Genomic DNA, 19503 nt, shown 5'->3' on the forward strand with positions numbered 1-19503 from the left:
CAGCTAAAACTGAGAGTAGTTTTATTTTTTCTTTGGGATATGTTTTTGATGAGAAAGAGCAAGAAACAAAAATGAGATAAAAAATTTAGAAATAAATTCTTTGTTAAAAAACATCGAGGGATAAGAACATTTGAGCCAGAATACATTGTTCTCTCCAAATAAATAGGCAGTATAACGGGGCATTGAGATGAATAGTGGGTCATCTTTAATGACACCTGGACATTTTAGATTCCTGGACATTTAGATCAAGTATCGGTTTTACTTGATATTCAGACTGATTAGCTCCTCCACTGATGGTTCTGGCGGCTCATTCACTTTCCACCTTTGTGGCCTTTGACGCTGGTGCTCAGAGGTGTTGTGGGTTTGGTGCATATGTTCTTGGATTATTCCCCTTCCAGGCCCTTGGGTGGTCGAAAAATTGCTGCTTCTCCTTTAGAGTTTTTAGAGGAACGGCCTCAGAGGACATGATGATGTTTTTAATCCCATAAAGGGGAATATAGGCCAATGCTCAAGTTTTCCTTAAACACACCTGGCTTCCTGTAGCCTTCAATAAAGAAAAAAGGGGCATAAGCAACTACAAGCTAGCTGCTTGGAGTCCTTGGCATCCTAGAAGGTTCTCTCCAGGGCCTTTCGAGGTGGTTATTTCTGTGAAAGATGTCCACGACTGGCACCACCTGTGGCTGCTCCCCAAGGTTCAGACTGACCACCTTTAAGGATCACAGCAATTCCCAGCCACCACTGGCTCCATTCAAGAACTCAGTGAGTTGCAAAATGTCATAAAAGAAGGATTACTGATGCCTCCTAAATTCCCACTCATGTCAAAAGTAAGATTTAGTATTTAGGTAGACATGGCCCTGAATCTCTCTGTGCTACCGTTGGTACCCCAGGGGACCCTCCTGATGTCCATTTTTTTATTGTGGAGTTGGAAAAATGTGACAGATTTGCTCCTGACTTAGAAGATAAACTTTAATCCTATAGAACTGTGATAAATAAGAAGACAGAAAGTGACCTTTCTCAGACCAGCCATTTCTCAACACTTCAGATCATTTTCAGATTCCACGCCTTTGTGCATATTTTTGAAAAACAAAACATGAAGGCTAAGCCAGAAATAAATGAAAAAGTTTATCCATATGGGGTGAAAGAGACAGGGATGGGATGACTATAAGTTTTTATATAGTTTTGACTTTTGATCCTTATAAATGAGTTACATATTCAAAACATGAATTAAAATGATGGGAAAAAACTTAATATTGAATACAAACAGAAATAAATGAACCTAACTGCACAAGTTGATAACATAACCACACGCCAAAAAGAATTAATTCAAGTATTTTTTGAACGCAGTTTTCTTATTATGCACTCTCAATATGATATATCTCAAGGGCAAAAAGAATTGCAAATAAATCTTGAATTTTACTTCTTATGTTTGTTGCTGGGAGTGGCAAGGATAATTTTAAAACTACGTATTTTGTGTATATCATAGGATACAGCAAATAGGTAAATATTTTAATATTGTTGAACACCAGAGTTCTCAAATGAAACAAGGGAGCCTCAGGTATGGAATAGGGAAAAGTAAGGAATATCCTTTTTAGATTTAAATTGGAGATATAAGTATGAACACATAATTTGAAAAAAATTAAATGTTTCCTTGCTCTGTCCACTGAAAAGTCTTAAAAACAGCGACATCTCAGTATCAATGTGCACATCTGGCCTCCCTCTAGATCTGGCTTATAAATGTACTCTCCAGTGTCCCAGCTCAGAGGTGCGACAGTCTGGAATACTTGCTGTGCCAGAAAGCGAGAAAGCTTGGTAGGGACTCAGAGATTGATGGGGATGTGTCAAAAGGACATAGCAGCTTCCTTGAACGGGATTTTACTGATCAAATTTGGTAATCTTAAGTGTCAAAAAGGATTATGGCAATGGATTACAACCTATTGAATTTTTTTAAAAACCCATGAGTCCATGGTAATACTAAAAAATAAAAGAGACAAGAGGAGTGAGAGGTGGGGGGCAAGCCCTTCTTTACAAAAAAATACTAGTAATAAATAGAGGAAAATGATAGAATTATAAAAACCCCTATTTTGCACTACCAACGTAGTTATTGACTCTGAGAAGCATCGTCAGTGTATACTAAATCATTAGGTACAATGTCATTCAGGAACAAATAGCTGCACAGTCTCAAAGCATCATCACACATTGAAAATTACAAAAGTAAAAGGTATCCTTACGATGGAGAAATCCAGCAGTGGACACTGTCATCACCAAGTAATCAAGCTTTGCCATCTCCAATCATGGGACAGATTGACATTAGGAGCAAAGGGAAATAAATAATGTCACCTGTGTGGTATAATTGCCAAAACTGTTTAACCTGAGTCTAATCACAAGGACACTCCCGGAAAAATCCAGATGATGTGGCATTCTACAAAACAATTAGCCTGCATTTTAAAAAATATCAGTGAAAAGACCAAAAAAGAAAAAAAGGCAGGGGGCTGTTTCAATTATGGAGAATAAAGAGACATGACGACCAAGTGCAATGCTTGATTCTTGATTGGATCCTGGACCTAAAAGTAAAATAAAAAGCTTTTTTATTTTATTAAAAATAAAAACAGCTCTGGGACAATTGGTGAAACTCAAATGTGGGCCATGTATTAGAGAATATTATATCGACGTTGTTCAATTCCTTGGATATAATAATGATATTGTAGTTATGTAAGTGTATGCCTTTGCTCCTATGAAATATTTAGGGGTGAATATTATGATGAGTTACTTACTTCCAAATTATTCAGCAATAATAGCAACAACAACAATAAATAAGAAGTAATAAAGAGAAAAAGAAAACGTAGCAAAATATTAACAATTGATGAAACTAATGGAAGGGTATACAAGTGTTTTATTGCACCAACTTTTCTATACTATTCAAAATAGAAAGTGAGGAGAAAACATAGTTGCTGTTTATTGATAATATATCCATCAGATAGAATCTAGTATAGCTATTAATGTCTTCAAATATTTTCTAAAATGTGGATAGACATTCACATTCCCTCTTTTTAAGAAATCTTAAATATTGAATAGATAAAATTTATAAAGGGTATTAAAAATCACAGCATAGTGAACACCCATGTACCCACCAAAATAAAGAACACTGAAGACTTTTGTTCTCTTTCCGGATCTAACCTCCTTCTTCTTTCAAAGGTAACCATTATCCTGAATTTTGTTTTTATTATTCCCTTATTTTGCTTATAGTTTTGCCATAATGCATAACTCCTAAACAATATATTGTTTAATGTCATATACTTTAAACCTTTTTGTAAGTGGAACCACACTCTATGCATTCGTTAATAATTTACTTTTTACACTCAACATTACATTCCTGAGATTGACCCTGTTGTTGTGTGTAGCTGTAATTTATTCATTTTACTGCTTTTTATTATTCTATTCTGTGAATGTACCACACATCTTAAAAAATGATTTCCACTACTGATGGACATTTGTTTTGTCTCTAGTTTTTTACAAACAGTGCTGGTACACATATACAAGAGTTTCTCTGGGAGTAGAATTGTTAGTGCATAGGTTACATATATTTTCAACTTTACTAAATAGTGATAAATTATTTTCAAAATGGTTATATTTACACTCCCACTAGCTGTGTATGTGTTTCAGTGGCAAATATTTGATATGGTCATGCTTATTTTAAATTTTTTAATTTTAAAATAATTTTAGGTCTACAGAAAAGTCACAAAACAGTACAAGACATTCAAAAATGAAATTAAGAAAACAATTCCATTTATAATAGTATGAACAAGAACAAAATACTTAGGAATATATTTCACAAAAGAAGTGTAGAACTTATATTCTAAAAACTAGAACATTGTTGAAAGAAATTAAAAAAGACCTAAATAAATGGAGACATCTTATAGTCATGAATTGGGAGACTTAATATTTCAAAGATGGCAGTATTCCTCAAATCTACAGATTCATTGCACCCCCTATCAAAAGCCTAGCTGGCTTCTTTGCAGAAATTGACAAGCTGATCCTAAAATTCATATGGAAATGTAGGGGACCTGGAATATCCAAAACACTATTAAGAAAAGAACAAAGTTAGAAGACTGTTACTTCTCCATTTTAAAACTCGATACAAAGCTACAGTAATCAAGGCAGTGTGGTACTGGCATAAGAATAGACATATAGATCAATGGGATAGAACTGAGAGTCCAGAAACAAACCCTCCTATTTATGGTCAACTGAATTTTGACCAGGATACCAAGACCATTCAATGAGGAAAGAATAATCTTTTCAATACATGATGGTGGGGTAACTGGATAGCCACATGCAAAAGAATGAAGTTGAACCCTTACCTCACAAACAAAAAGTAACTAAAAATAGATCAAAGATCTAAATGTTAACAGCTAAAACTATAAAATTCTTAGAAGAAAATAAAAGTGTAAATCTTCATGACTTTGGATTTAGCAGTGATTTCTTAGAAATAACTCCAAAAGCACAAACAATAAAAAAATAAACTAGATACCATCAAAATTAAAACATTTGTGCTTTTTGAACACTTTCAAGAAAATGAAAAGAGAACTCAGAATCGGGGAAATTATTTGCAAATGATACATCTGATAGGGGACTTATATCTATAATATTTAAAGACCTATGACAATTCAATAATAAAAAGACAGCCTAAGATATGGGTAAAGGATCTGAATAGGCATTTACCCAAAGATGATATACAGATGGCCAATGAGCACATGAAAAGATGTTCAACATCATTAGCTAAGTGGAGAAATGAAAATCAAAACCACAATGATACTACTTCCCACCCACTACAATGGCTATAATCAAAAAGACTGACAATAACAAGTGTTGTCGAATATGTGGAGAAACTGGATCCTAATACCCTGCTGATGGGAATGTAAATGGCACAGGCCTTTTAGAAAACAGTCTTGCAGTTCCTCAGTTGGTTAAACGTAGAGTTACCATATGATCCAGCAATTCCACCCCTAAGTATGAAATGAAAGAGAAGTGGAAACATATGTCCACACAAAAATCTGTACACAAAATGTGCATACAGCACTATTCATAGTAGCCAAAAAGTGGAAACAGTCCAAATGTCCATCAACTGATGAATGGATATATAAAATGTGGTACATCCATACTATGACATGTTATTCAGCAATAAAAAGAAATGAAGTTTTATGCATGCTACAACATGGATGAGACTTGAAAACATTATTCCAAGTTCAAGAAGCCAATCACAGAAGATCACATATCGTTATGATTTCATTTATATTAAATTTCCAGAATAAGCAAATCTGTAGAGAAAGAGAATAGACTGGTGACTGCCCAAGGCTGAGGGACTGAGGGGAGAATTGAGGGGTGAGGGTTAAAGAGTATGCGGTTTCATTTTCAGGTCATGAAAATGTTCTAAAATTGATTATGGTGATTGTTGTACAACTCTGACTATCGTAAAAGACATTGCATTGCACATTATAAATGGGTGAATTTTATGTGAACTATATGTCAATAAAGCTGTACAATAGAAAGTTCATGTATACCTTTCACCACCTTCCCTTAAAGTTAACTTATATAACCATAGTACAGCTATCAAAACAGGAAATCAATCATGAAACAATACTATCAACTAACTAAAGACTTCATTAGTCTTTTTCTTATTGTTGTTTTTCTGTTCCAGGATCACATTCAGTTGTTGTGTCCTCTTGGTCTCCTCCAATATGTAGCATGTCTTCAGTCTTTCCTTGCTTTTCATGACCTTAACATTTGGGGGAAATACTAGTCAGTTGTTTTGTATAAGGTCTTTCAATTTGGGACTGTCCTATGTTTTCTCATGATTAATTCAGGTTACGTGTTTTTGGCAAGAATACCACAAAAGTGATATGATGTCCTTCTTAGTGCATCATATCAGGGAATACATGATTTTGATATGTTTTATTATTGGTGATGTTAACCCCAATCAGTTGATTAAGGTGGTGTCTGACAGGTTTCTCCACTGTAAAATTACTATTTTCCTCTTTGTAGTTTATATAAAGTCCTGGGGGAATACTTTGAGACTATGCTGTTAGCATCCATCAGTGGATCTTGCCTGCAAGTTATTGTGGTGTTTGCATAATGGTGAATTTACATTTCCATCATTTTGCCTACATGTATTAGTAGGAATTCATTAATTTAATCTTTCTGTAAGGAAGAGCTGTTCCTCCTCCTCCTCCTCCTTATTTATTTATTTGTTTATTTATATCAGCATGGATTCATGAATGTTTATTTTATGCTATGGGTCATTCCCAGCACTATTATTATTTATTCTGGTGCTCAAGTTTTCTAGCTTTGGTCATTGGGAACTCTTTCAGGTAAGCTCTGGTGTTGTTCTTTTTTTAAAAGACTTTTTTTAGAGCAGTTTTAGGTGCACAGAAAAAATTGAGAGGAGAGTACAGAGACATCTCATATCTGACCCCACATTCACAGCCTCCTCTGTTACCAACATCCCCCACAGGAGTAGCACATTTGTTACAATTGATGAACCTACATTGCTTATGTTCTTTTAACATGTCACCATCCCTTTTCATGTATTTCCTTATTTTCTAGAACCACAAGACATTCCAGAGTTATTTTTAATTTCTCCACCCCAAACTTTGAATTAACCTCTTCTCCAGTGAACCCTTAGTCCTTTTATTGAAGAATGGTATTTATTTATTTTATTTTTTAATGATTCTTTTTTTTTTTAAAGATTGGCACCTGAGCTAACAACTGTGTTTTTTTTTTTTCTGCTTTTTCTCCCCAAATCCCCCCAGTACATAGTTGTATCTTTTAGTTGTGGGTCCTTCTAGTTGTGGCATGTGGAACGCCACCTTCAGGATCTGAACCAGCAAAACGCTGGGCCGGCAAAGCAGAGCAAACAAACTTAACCACTTGGGCACAGGGCCGGCCCCAAGAATGGTATTTAGAAACCAAAATCTGGGTGCTAAGTGTGCTTATTGTTACTGGGTGTCATTGCTCCTAGACTTACTCAGCAGACAGACATAAGAAATATATGTATGTATATTAACCCATGCACACATGTACACACACACCTGTTTATTTATATATCTATCTATTCTTAAAAATATGAGTTCAGGGGCCAGCCTGGTGGCATAGCAGTTAAGTTCATATACTCCGCTTCAGTAGCCCTGTGGTTTGCCAGTTCAGATTCCAGGCGTGGACCTACGCACTGCTTATCAAGCCGCGCTGTGGCAGGCATTCCAAATAAAAAGTAAAGGAAGATGGGCACAGATGTTAGCTCAGGGCCAATCTTCCTCAGCAAAAAGAGGAGGATTGGCAGCAGATGTTAGCTCAGGGCTAATCTTCCTCAAAAAAAAAATGAGTTCACATTGATACCTCCAATTCCGTATGTACACCACAAGGTTCATTTTAGTCTTTCTCCTTTCTTTTTTCGTAACTTCTTTCTCTGATAAGGAGAAACTTGGTTCTCATTATTTATGCTCTATTCACTTCTTTTATTTTTTTCTAGAAATTATGCAATTACTAACCCATTCCCCTGTGAGAAGCTGATTTGCTAACTCATATTTTTGTGTACAGTTCTTTTTGTCTTTAGCCTTATAGTATCCAGCCAAGACACTGATTTTACTTGGGTTTGTTCTTTTCATCCTCATCCCCATCAGTGTGGTTATGTTAGGTTTCATCTGTTACTGTTTGGACTCTATTTTGCGTTCCTCCCCCGCCCCCCACTCCATTCTTGGTTGATTTTGTTTGTTGCTGTGGTTCTAAGAGCAAAGGCTATACAAAATGGTATATTCAGAGACTTGTCTCTCCCTCCTCATACTTACCCTGTTCCCATTCTCCCCTTCTTTCCACCTTTTTTCCACTCACCCCACCCCTGCCATTGGCAACCAGTCTCTTTAGTTTCTGGTTTATGCTTCTTGAATTTGTTTTGCAGAAATGAGGAGATACATAGGGTTTTTTCCCATCCACTTCTTTCTTACAATTATCTTGTTTAATTTTTATTAATTTGCTATGATTCCATTCTGTTGTGGTTTTAATTTGTATTTTCCTTATTATTAATGAGGTCGAACATCTTTTCCAATGTTTCTTGGCCATTTGGGTTTCTTCTTCTGGGACATGCCTATTAAAGTTTTTTGCCCATTTTCTCTTGGATTTGTAGGAGTAATTAATGTATTATGAATACTTGTCCTTCATTAGTAATATTTTTTACAGATTTGGGAGGCTTGTCTTTTTATTTATAATGTCTTTGATGAATATAAGTTTTAAGCTTAATTTATCCTTCGGCTTTTTGTACATAAGAAGTCCTCTATGAGGTCATACAATTATTCTCCTATATTGTCTTCTAAAAGTCTTAGTCTGTCTTTTGCATTAAAGTTTTACTCCACCTGAATTTCTTGTGTATCAGGTAAGTCCAATATAATTTCTTGGTTCTTCAGCACCAATTACTGAAGAGCCCATACTTTTGCCACTGATCTGCCATGTGAGCTTTATCATAATAAATCAAGTTTCTATATGCGTGGGGGTCTGTTTCTAGGGTCTACCCATGTGCCAAAACTGCTCCATCTTATTAATACACCTCTATAATTCTTAGTCTCTGGCAAGGCAAATCCCTACCACCTTTTCTTCTTCAGGACTGTCTTGACTATTCTTGGTCCTTTGCTCTGACATATAAATTTTTTAAACAATTTTTCAAGCTAAAAAAACAACTATTAGAATTTTTATTGGAATTACATTGAATCTCTAAATAAATTTGAAAAGAATTTAGTTTTAACTATATTTTATAATATAGCTCTATTTAATGTCATTAACAGTTTCATCATTTTCTCCATGAAGGTCTTATATACTTTTTATAAGACTTACTCCTAGGTGCTTAATTTTTTTTAATGTTATTGTAAATTTTTTTAAAAACACACTTCTTAATTGTTTTCAGCTGGTATATAGAAATGCAGCTAATTTTTATAAATTGATTTTGAACCCATCAACTTAACTAAATTCTTATTAATTTAATTGATTTATCTGTGGATTATTTTGTGTTTTCTACACAGACAAGTTATTAGTAAATAATGATAGTTTTGTTTCTTACTTTACAATTATAAGTGAAAAAATCAGCATATACAATTATAAAATGTGAGCTAGGTAGCACAACATGCATAGAAAAAAGACAGGAAGGAATGCACAAAAATGTTTGCAGTGGCTTATTTTGAGTTAAAGAACTACGGACAATTTTTCTTTTTTAATATATCTCTATACTTTCCAGTTTTTCCAAGATGAGTATCTATCACTTTCATAACCAGGAAAGAAACAAAACTTAAAAATAAAAGCAAGTCTAAAACAAAATTTAAAGGTAAGGATGACCTACTATAAATGCCCAGTTAGAAATAAAACAATCAAGTACCTCTGATGTGCCAGCTCCCCACCCAAATTCACCACTGCAGAGGCAGCTGGCTGCATAGTTATGGACTAATATACCATGTTATATCTAAGAGAACCACCTCTTAGATTCATGGAACTTTGTCTTCCCATTAAGGGCATATATGGAATTAACCTGTCCAACGCATACAATCAGTCTTTATTTCATTTGTTTTGAAATGTGGTCAACTCTTAATTTTCCATAAGATATATCTTTTTCTTCTTTATGAATTATTTATAGTCTTTTTATATTAGGATGCCCTTAACTTACACTGCATATTTCCTAAGGATAAACTTAGGAAATATAGACTAAATTTCAACTGGTTCTACTCTCCCCATTGTACAGATAAGGAAACAGAAACCCCAGAGATTAAGTGGGTCCTCCCTCTATGCCTCTGCTCACCCTCTCTACCCCATAGTACTTTTCTCCCATCATGACACTCGTCAGAATTATCCATCTTCCTCATCATGAGCCTCAGGAGATTAAGATCTTTGTCCTGTTCTCCTGTGTGTCCCCAGGCCTAGCACAATACCTGACATAGTACCTGCTACACAGCAGATGCTCAATCCATCACTGTCGAATGTTGAATGAATTTTACAAGCAATTCACTTTCCAAAAAAATCAGAATACCTGCCAAGTTAAATGTTTGATTGATTGCCTTTCGAAATATTCACAACATTTGATTACATTTGGGTGGAAATTGAAAAAAGTCTCTGAGTAAAGGCCCCTAATGAAAAATGTTTAAAAGCAAAATTACTTTTCTGTTTACCTTTTCTGGTATAGTGAATTTTTCCGATGGCAAAACATTTTTCCTTTTTCTTTTATACCATTTAGAGCTATTACTATTACAGCATCTAGATGCTAATTGCGTGTAGTTGTTAATTGAGTTGATTTTATGTGAAAAGAAAAGCTAGATAAAACTAAATCAACATGATTCATAAAGCTCTCTTCATTTTACTTTTTATTAATTTATTTTTTAATTTTACTTTTTTTTCCACATAGTTGGGGCCAGTGAGTTGGGCTGGTAATGGATGCTAAATAGATATCCTTCAGCCTTTGGAGTCCAGGCTGGTCCTCAAGGACTCTGTAACATATCTAACCCCCAAATCAGTCTTCTAGTTCCTTCTGCTTGGAGGTCCACGGGCTTGAGTCACAAGGCTCTCTTCTCAGGGGCCTTAGCCCTCCCTCTGTGCAGCTAAGTGTCTGGAGTCGGGGCGGGGGGGGAGGGGGGCACGCTCCTGTGCCCTTGTGTTTTGGATTTTTTCCAGCTTTATTGAGATATAATTGACATATAACATTGCATAAGTTTAAGGTGTGCAGTGTGATGATTTAATATGTGTATACATTGCAAAATGTTTACAACATAAAGTTAATTAACACATCCTTCGCCTCACATAATTACCATTTTGTCTCTTCATTTTAAAGATGTATTTGGTATTTTAATTAATTATCCCAACAACAGCTTCGTGTGCCTAGAACTATTTTAGATGTTTTTATGTAGAAACAACTTTATTGTAGACAGATAATGATACAGTACTAAAGTTTCATAGTTTCTAACATTTTGAGAATATAGAGAGAATAATCTTGGGTAATTCAGTTCATTTTATTAATTTGGTACATAATCCAACATTCGTTGAGGGCTTCCCACACTCTAGATACTGTGCAAAACTGTCACTGTATAAAAATGAGTAAAATACTACCTAAAAAAGCTCTAGCTTTAGTATCTTTGGACATCACATTTTATTTTCCTTTTTCTTACATGTTTTGTTGCTAAATTTGCGGTAAGGAAGGCTTATGTGATTATATTAATTTGGCCGAAAGCTGTAGCCCAAACTTTCATTTTTTTCCGAGTGGCCTGCAGTAGCAGTTAGCAGCACTTCACATAAATAGAACTTAATTAAACAGAGGTCTCATACATTTAACTGCTTCTCAGACTGTTCCCTGTTGTCATTTGGGGGAGGTGGGGGAGGTGGGGGGGGTGTTCTAAAGAACAGGAAATCGGATATTTCCTCCTCGAAATTCTGGTGGGGAACATGAAAAAGTAAAAATAGCTGCTTTGTAAATCTCTATATATGGTTAGTACCCAGTATATCAGTTGACACTGAACTTAAGTTTATCTCGTTTATATATATGTATGTAAAAGACAAACTCTTTTTTCTTCTTGGCAGGTGTCCTTGTAGACTTGGGTCTGGAGGAAAATGGGACAGCTTATCAGAGAGCAGAGAAATATGTTGTTCGTCTAGATAATGAGATTCAAACCAAGTTTGAAGTTTTTATGCGGAGGGTGAAACAGAACCCATACACACTGTTTGTGCTGGTTCATGACAACTCCCATGTGGAACTAACGAGGTGATTGCTTCAGAGTGAGCAAATACAATATTTCTTCTGCAGCAGTAATTGTTACGTAATAAATCATTTCAAAGGTGATGATTTGAAAGCCCAAGGACCCTTAACATTTGGTATCTTCTTCTTGGTAACTTACTCCTACTCTTTCCTTCCTCTTCAACTTTTACCAATTTAATGTTGCTCTTATTTTAACCTTACTGAGGTGACATTACAAATTCCTGTTAAAAATACGGTCTTAAGAGCATTGTGGAACTCAACAGCTTCAGAGAAAGAGTGGTAGTAGGAGGTGGACGTTACTGAGCTCCCAGAAGGGCCACATGCTTTCCTTCTTACTACTCTTCCTCCTCCCCATTCTTTTCCTTTTTTCTTTTTCTCTTTTCTTCCTTCCTCTTCTGCTAGTTCCCATCTTTCTTGCCTTTCTCTGCTCCCTCTTACCTTTAACAGCAGTGGAGATGCCACTTTAATGACCTGACAGTAGCTCTGAAACCTTCCACAATTTACCAGTTTAAGCAAAAGAATATCCTATCTCTTGGTGGGCTTATTAATGAAAGAAAGTAAATGTGGCATGATGGAGCCAGACCAATGATAGTAATTATCTGGTAGTGGGTATCTTTGCTCTTATGGATTAAAAAGGCAAATAATTTTTTTTAAAGGGGGCAAATTCTCATCGCATATTACATATCCTGGTTTCTCCTCACCATGAAGGGGGAGGGAAATTTCAGGCATCATCAAGCATTTATAGATTTCCTTTTCTTAAGGACACACTGAGCTTAGGAATCTGGAATTTTTTTGATCTGTGGTCGAAATGTCAGAATTGCAAAAGTGCTTATTCAGAAGCGAGAATGTGTTTGGTATTCCACAATCTGAGCCGTACGTAGGTATAAAGAAGACCTTGCGTAACTTATTAGATTTAGAAGGAAGGAGGGAAGAAGGGAGGAAGGGAAGGAAGGAAGTAAGGAAAGAAAGAAGGAAGGAGGGAAGGAACGAAGGAAAGAAAGAAAGAAGGAAGGAAGGACAGAAAGAAGGAAGGAAGGAAAGAAGGGAAGAATTTTGCCCACATCCTGTTCAGTTACTGCTAGTGTTCTATGGGCAGAAAGAGCTCACCGACCTTGAATACCTCATCTTTGAAAGTCTGGGGTAGTAGCTCGGAGGATTCCTGATTGTATCTCTCTCTGTTTAGTTCCCCAGGGCATCGAGATTATTTCTTTGAGGAAAAAAAAAAATTGGTTTTGAGGCTGCATGGCAACCTGGTACATCCAAATTGAACAGAACTGAAGATGCTTCAGAGATATGAAAATGTTGGTCACGGGGAGGCAGTAGGAGGAGCCCTCCCCACAGTCTAGCAGCCTCAAGGGAGGAAGGAGAGTGGTATTAACACAACAGGGATCCCTTGCAGCTTTGGTGTCTCTTTAGGGTACAGATCATTGCACAGTTATAAGCATCACGTTTTGATAGAGAAGCTCCCTCATTCAGGTGAGCTTTCAAACTGAAGTGATCCATCTCAACTACAGATTTAGACATCCTTGGCCAGGATAACTGAGTTACACTTTGAGGTATATCAGGGGCAAACTGAAAAAGGAAAAAAAATATCACTGAAATCTGTCTGAAAGGGGTAAGAAGGAGTGTGTAATTTTTGCTCTTCCAAATCAAGTGTTGGTTGTTTCTGCTCCTGCTCCCAATTAAGAACAACTAGAAAAATACGAGCTAAGACATTTTCTCCATTTTGATGCCAATTCTGCATCTAATCAGTTAAATTAGGAGGTTTTAATGTGACTTTCAATATTTCTACAGTGTTATTTCGGGCTCTTTGTCACTTGGTGAACCCAGTCATGGATTGGCTGATAGAGTCATTAATTGCAGAGAAGTTCTGGAAGCTTTCAACCTCCTGGTGCTTCAGGTTAGCTCCTTTCCATACACTCTGCAGACCCAACAGTCCCGAATCAGCTCCAGTAATGAGGTTCACTGGATACAGCTGGACAGCATGGTGAGTCTCTGTTCTATTCTCTGATACATAGTCGTGTTCTCAGTTCCCCAGGGCATAACCTTGAATAAAATATTGTCGTGGCTTTGTAAAATATAGCACAAGAGGTTGAAAATCTAACAACCCATATGCTAGTTTGAAAATCTAACTAACATGCTTTATCTTCTGAAAGTCCATATAATTACAATTTTTATAAGACTAAAAACCAGTGAATAGTGTCTTATATAAATGTGACTACGTGGTTCTTTTTTAGGTTATCATGCAGACACAAAATTATCCATCCTATACAGTTTGTCCCCAAAAAAGTGTGAAGTTATCTGACACCATCAATATGTTTGATTATCTTTGTGCCTTTAAATGATTAATTTCAATCTGAGACCTGGAAATTGTATTGTCCTGTTGGATGGCTTCTCTGTCATGTTTTAGTCTTACTGATCTGTATCACTGTTAATTACTCTCACGCTCCCCCAGCAACTGGATTTTTCCATTTAATCAGTTCTCACAGACTAATGGTTGAAACAGAGGATGACGATACTGTTACTCTAAATTACTCAGGAGTGGTATTTAATGTGTTAGAATAGTCATCTCAACATTATTCAAGGCATTATATTTTTTGGTTCCAGTCCCTAATATCTGAAAAATAATTTCTATGACCTATAAAATTGGATGTTAAATATACTATCAAAGAAATGTTTCATTAAAAAAATAAAGATTAGTCATTAATGATTAGCCATTAAGCAATGGATCCTTCATTTAAAAATACTGAACAAATCGGATATTTTAAAATAAACATGTTTAAGTAAAAGATGCCAGAAATATCTTACATAAGACTAACTATTTATCAACCCAGTGCATTTCATTCTATTATGAAGGAGGTAAATTTTCCCTGACTTGAGCTCTGAGTGTTGGTCTGTTCTTTGCAGTCAGGCAAACTCAGGTCACTAAATCATGTTGGCATCAGTAGTCTCTCCCTTAGGAGGACTATCTCAACGTGTTCACTGTCACACAGAGGTTGCTTTGAACTTTCGCTTTGTTGGTATCTTCTCCACACTGACTCCCTCCATATATGGGGTGGTGAAGTTATGGGTGAGATAAGAGGCCACCATGGTTCCTTTGCCTCTAAAATGTGAGGCATGCCTGTGGGCTACCCAAGCAGTTGCACTGACCCAGAGTGTGATTGCCAATAGAACCGATGAATGGAAAAATGGTTTTTTAATCCAGCAGATAGTTCTCCTATTAAATGTTAAGTTTTAATACATTGTTGGGGGGGAAAAAAGAGAACCATCCTAATTTACCTTGTTCATTCAGTCTCTTCCAGAAGACTACTGATACTAGTGATAGGAAGAAGGCTCATAGCTTCTGCCCTTTATCTTCTCCTGACATGAGTAATAGACAAACAAGCTTAAAATAATTTTCCTTAAAAATCACTCCTATGATTGATTAATTTTTAGGCATAATAGTGGTTAATGGTTATATTTTTTAAAAGGATTCTTATCATAGAGATATCTTGTGACATATTTATGAATTAAAGATATACCCAGGATTTATTCAAAATAATTATATTTTAGTCATTATATTCTAATTAAAGTTTTAAAAAAATCATCCCTATGAAATTGAGATCAACATAGAGAAAAGGTAAAAATGTTGAATCTAATTTACAACAACTTCACACACTTAGGGGAGAAGCTCCTAATGATCAGCCTCCGGAAGCCAATGTCCTAAGGGAGGAATAATTGAGAAAAGCAAAGTAACTAATTCAAAACATATTGCTGAACATTTGTGGGCTTGTGTTAGAGCTTTCCAAGAACACACAGAGGACTGATGGTTTACAGGAGAAAGCAAAGTATATATCAAAGTCACTATTATCCAGAGCAGAATAAAACAGAGAGAAAACAGATGGATAGTTACCAGTGGTGGGGGGTGAGGGAGTGGGTGAAATTTGTCTAGGGGGTCAAAAGGTATAAACTTACAGTTATAAAGTTAATAAGTCCTGGGGATGTAATGTACAGCGTAGTGACTGTAGTTAACAATACTGTATTGTATATTTGAAAGTTGCTAAGAGAGTAGATCGTAAAAATTATCATTATAAGAAAAAGAATTGTTTACATGTGATGATGGATGTTAACTAGACTTATTGTGGTGATCATTTCACAATATATACAAATATCAAATAATTATGTATATTACCTGAAACTAATATAATGTTATATGTCATTTATATCTCAATTGAAAAACACACATCAAGTTGTATACCTTAAATATATACAATTTTTGTCAAAAACAAAAGAAAGTAGAATAAGACAATTTCAAAAAATCAAAACGCTCTGGGGGTTGAAATGAGGGAGAAGTCTCATCCATTTGAGAGCACCAGGAAAGGCGACATGGTGGAGAGAGCACAAGGATGGGCCTTGAAGAAGAGGAAGGATGGAGCAGACAGATGGGGAGCAGGCACTCCTGGCAGCAGACAGCTTGGGCAGGGCCACAAAGGAGGAAGCATTGGGCATTTTCCAGAGAATACTTAGCAGGATGCAAAAGGAACCTGGACATATACATAGAGAGGCTTTGAGTGCCAGGCTGGCAAAGCTTACACTTACTTATTACACAGGCATTAACAATTTTTTAGCAAGGGCATAGTACTATTAGAAATATTATGAAAATATACACATTTTTATTTTTTTAAGGTTTTTTTCTTTTTTTTTTCTTTTTTTTCCTCCTTTTTTCAAAGACTTCATTCTTTCTCCCCAAAGCCCCCCAGTACATAGTTGCACATTCTTCACTGTGGGTCCCCCTAGTTGTGGCATGTGGGACGCTGCCTCAGCGTGGCCTGATGAGCAGTGCCATGTCCACACCCAGGACTCGAACCAAGGAAACAATGGGCCACCTGCAGCGGAGCGCGCGAACCCAACCACTCGGCCACGGGGCCAGCCCCGGTATACACATTTTTAAATTTTTTATATTAACATTGTAAACGTGCAGCTCGATGAATTTTCACAAACTGAACACACCCATGGGACCAGCACCTAGATGAAGAACTAGAACCCTACCACCACCCCAGAAGCTAGGCATGCCCCCACCAAAGGGTAACACTATTCTGGCCTCTTACACCATAGATTTTGTTTGCCTAGTTTTGAACTTTATGTAAATGGAACCATGCAGTTTGCATTCTTTTGTATGTGGCTTCTTTTGCTCAACATTGTGAGATTCTTGTATATTTTGGATGAGTCACAAAACATTCATTCTTACTGCTGTATATAGATTACTCTGGGTGACTCCACCACAATTCACTTATCCATCCTATTCACTTATTTCCAAGAGTGCTGCAATAAGCATTCTAGCACATGCCTTTTAGTAGACATATGTATGCATTTCTGTTGGCTGTACCTCTGGTTGTGAAGTTGCTGGGTCATAGAATCTGCGTATGTTCAGCTTCAGGAGATACCAACAGGCTGAACTAAGGCAGTTCATTAACTACAGAGGTTAAGTCAAAATGATTAGTAACGGGGAGACAGGTCATCTGGCTTTTCTGATAATTCAGATTGGAATTAACAAATACCTGAATCAGAATAGTGGTCCTGGAAATAAAAAGGATGGGAGAAATGGTAAATTTTTTAGGATTTGTTTATTGGGGAAGAGGGAAGAGTCAGAGATCCCTTTGAGGTGATGCCTTCAGTTAGAAAAAGAGGCCAAGAGGAAGATTTATCTGCAAATGGCAGAAGAGATGGATTTTGAGTGAGTTAAGACTGAGGTGAGTACACCATCACAACTGCAAAGTTGGAGTTTGGATTGGGCTTTATGATGTAGTTTTGGAATATTTTTTCAAAAACAATGGTCACTGAAGCAGCTGGTGTAGAAAAAAATGATGGAAAAAAATAATGAAAACAACTGCCGAGAGGGCAGCGAGGCCGAGGATCGACAGATAAAGGCCTCTGGATTTGGCCTCAGGAGTCCTTGGTCACCTTCCAGGGAACAGCATCCATAGAGCAGAGCATTTGGCTGGAGGAGAAGCAGAGACGGCAGCGAAAGGACAGGGAGAGCTGCAGGCTGGGGTCACTGAGAGGGCAGGACTTTGGGTGGGGGGAGATTTTTTTTTATTGAGATATAATTGACACACGTTATATTAGTTTCAGGTGTACAACATAATGATTTCATATTTGTATATACTGAGGAATGATCACCATAGTAAGTCTAACTAACATCCATCACCTCACATAGTTACAGAATTTTTTTTTTTTTTAAAGATTGGCACCTGAGCTAACAACTGTTGCCCATCTTCTTTTTTTATTTCTTTCTGCCTTTTTTTTTCCCTCCCCAAATCCCCCCAGTGCATAGTTGTAAATATTTTAGTTGTGGGACGTGGGACACTGCCTCAACTTGACGAGCAGTGCCATGTCTGCGCCCAGGATCCGAACCAGCGAAACCCTGGGCCGCCATAGCAGAGCGCGTGAACTCAAACACTCGGCCACTGGGCCAGCCCCAGAATTTTTTTTCTTGTGATAAGAACTTTTAAGATGTACTCTTTTAGCAACTGTCAAATATACAATACAGTATTATTAACTATGATCACCATGCTGTACGTTACATCCCCATGACTTAGTTATAATTTATAACTGGAGTTTGTACCTTTTGACCACCTTCACCCATTTTTTTTTTAAGATTTTATTTTTTTCCTTTTTCTCCCCAAAGCCCCCCGGTACATAGTTGTATATTCTTCATTGTGGGTCCTTCTAGTTGTGGCATGTGGGACGCCGCCTCAGCGTGGTTTGATGAGCATTGCCATGTCCACGCCCAGGATTCAAACCAATGAAACACTGGGCCACCTGCAGCAGAGGGTGTGAACTTAACCACTCAGCCACGGGGCCAGCCCCGCCACCTTCACCCATTTTGCTCACCCCCTTCCCCCGCTTCTGGCAACTATCAGCCTGTTCTCTGTATCTAGGAGCTTGGTGTTTTCTTTTTGTTTTGTTTCTTAGATTCTACATATAAGTGAGATCATATGGTATTTGTCTTTCTCTGTCTGACTTATTTCACTTAGCATAATGCCCTCAAGGTTCATCCATGTTGTCGCAACCGGCAAGATTTCATGGTCAAATAATTTTCCATTGTATATATATACCACATCTTTATCCATTCATCTGTCACTGGACATTTATGTTGTTTCCATATCTTGGCTATTGTAAATAATGCTGCAATGAACATGGGGTGCATATATCTTTTCAAGTTAGTGTTTTCATTTTCTTTGGATAAATACCCAGAAGTGGAATTGCTGGATCATATGATAGTTCTATTTTTAATTTTTTGAGGAACTCTTTTTCATAGTGGCTGTACCAATTTGCATTTCAGCAAAGACTTTTTTTTAAGAGAAGGGACATTTTCCTCAAAGACACAGGGATTTGATAAATCATGTGATTTCTGATACTTGGAACATATCTTTCTTTAGAGTAACATCATTCAGAGTTTCATAACTCATATTTTAAAGGATGGTCCCATTAACTTCTGTTACAACTTTTTAAATACAAAACCACAGTTACAACTTAATGCAAACATAACAGACTGAGGAAATTATTCACTTCTAATTCTTATTTTTAGTCATTCTAGTTCTTGAAACCCATACTGGCTCAAATTGATCACAAGCCATCTATTTAACAACCTGCTCTATAATTTTGCTAAGGAAAAAAGAGAAATCAAAATGAGGACAGGTGGATGCATCCTATCCAGCAAGTTACAATGCTGCATCAGGAAAAGGAATAGGCTTGGA

At 36.6% G+C, this 19503-nt stretch overlaps 1 protein-coding gene across 15 annotated transcripts in view; it reads left to right on the forward strand.

Moving 5' to 3' along the window:
• The window catches only part of GREB1L (GREB1 like retinoic acid receptor coactivator), a 240767-nt gene that overhangs the window by 189497 nt on the left and 31767 nt on the right, over window positions 1-19503 (forward strand). For all 15 annotated transcript variants that reach the window (XM_044773554.2, XM_044773549.2, XM_070513371.1 and 12 more), the window contains 2 exons: window positions 11590-11770; window positions 13559-13751. In XM_044773554.2, the coding sequence (XP_044629489.1) occupies window positions 11590-11770; window positions 13559-13751 (374 nt within the window). The remainder of the gene's footprint in view (window positions 1-11589; window positions 11771-13558; window positions 13752-19503) is intronic.

This window comes from Equus asinus, chromosome 7 (genome assembly GCF_041296235.1).
Source record: "Equus asinus isolate D_3611 breed Donkey chromosome 7, EquAss-T2T_v2, whole genome shotgun sequence".
In the NCBI taxonomy this organism is placed as follows: domain Eukaryota; kingdom Metazoa; phylum Chordata; class Mammalia; order Perissodactyla; family Equidae; genus Equus; species Equus asinus.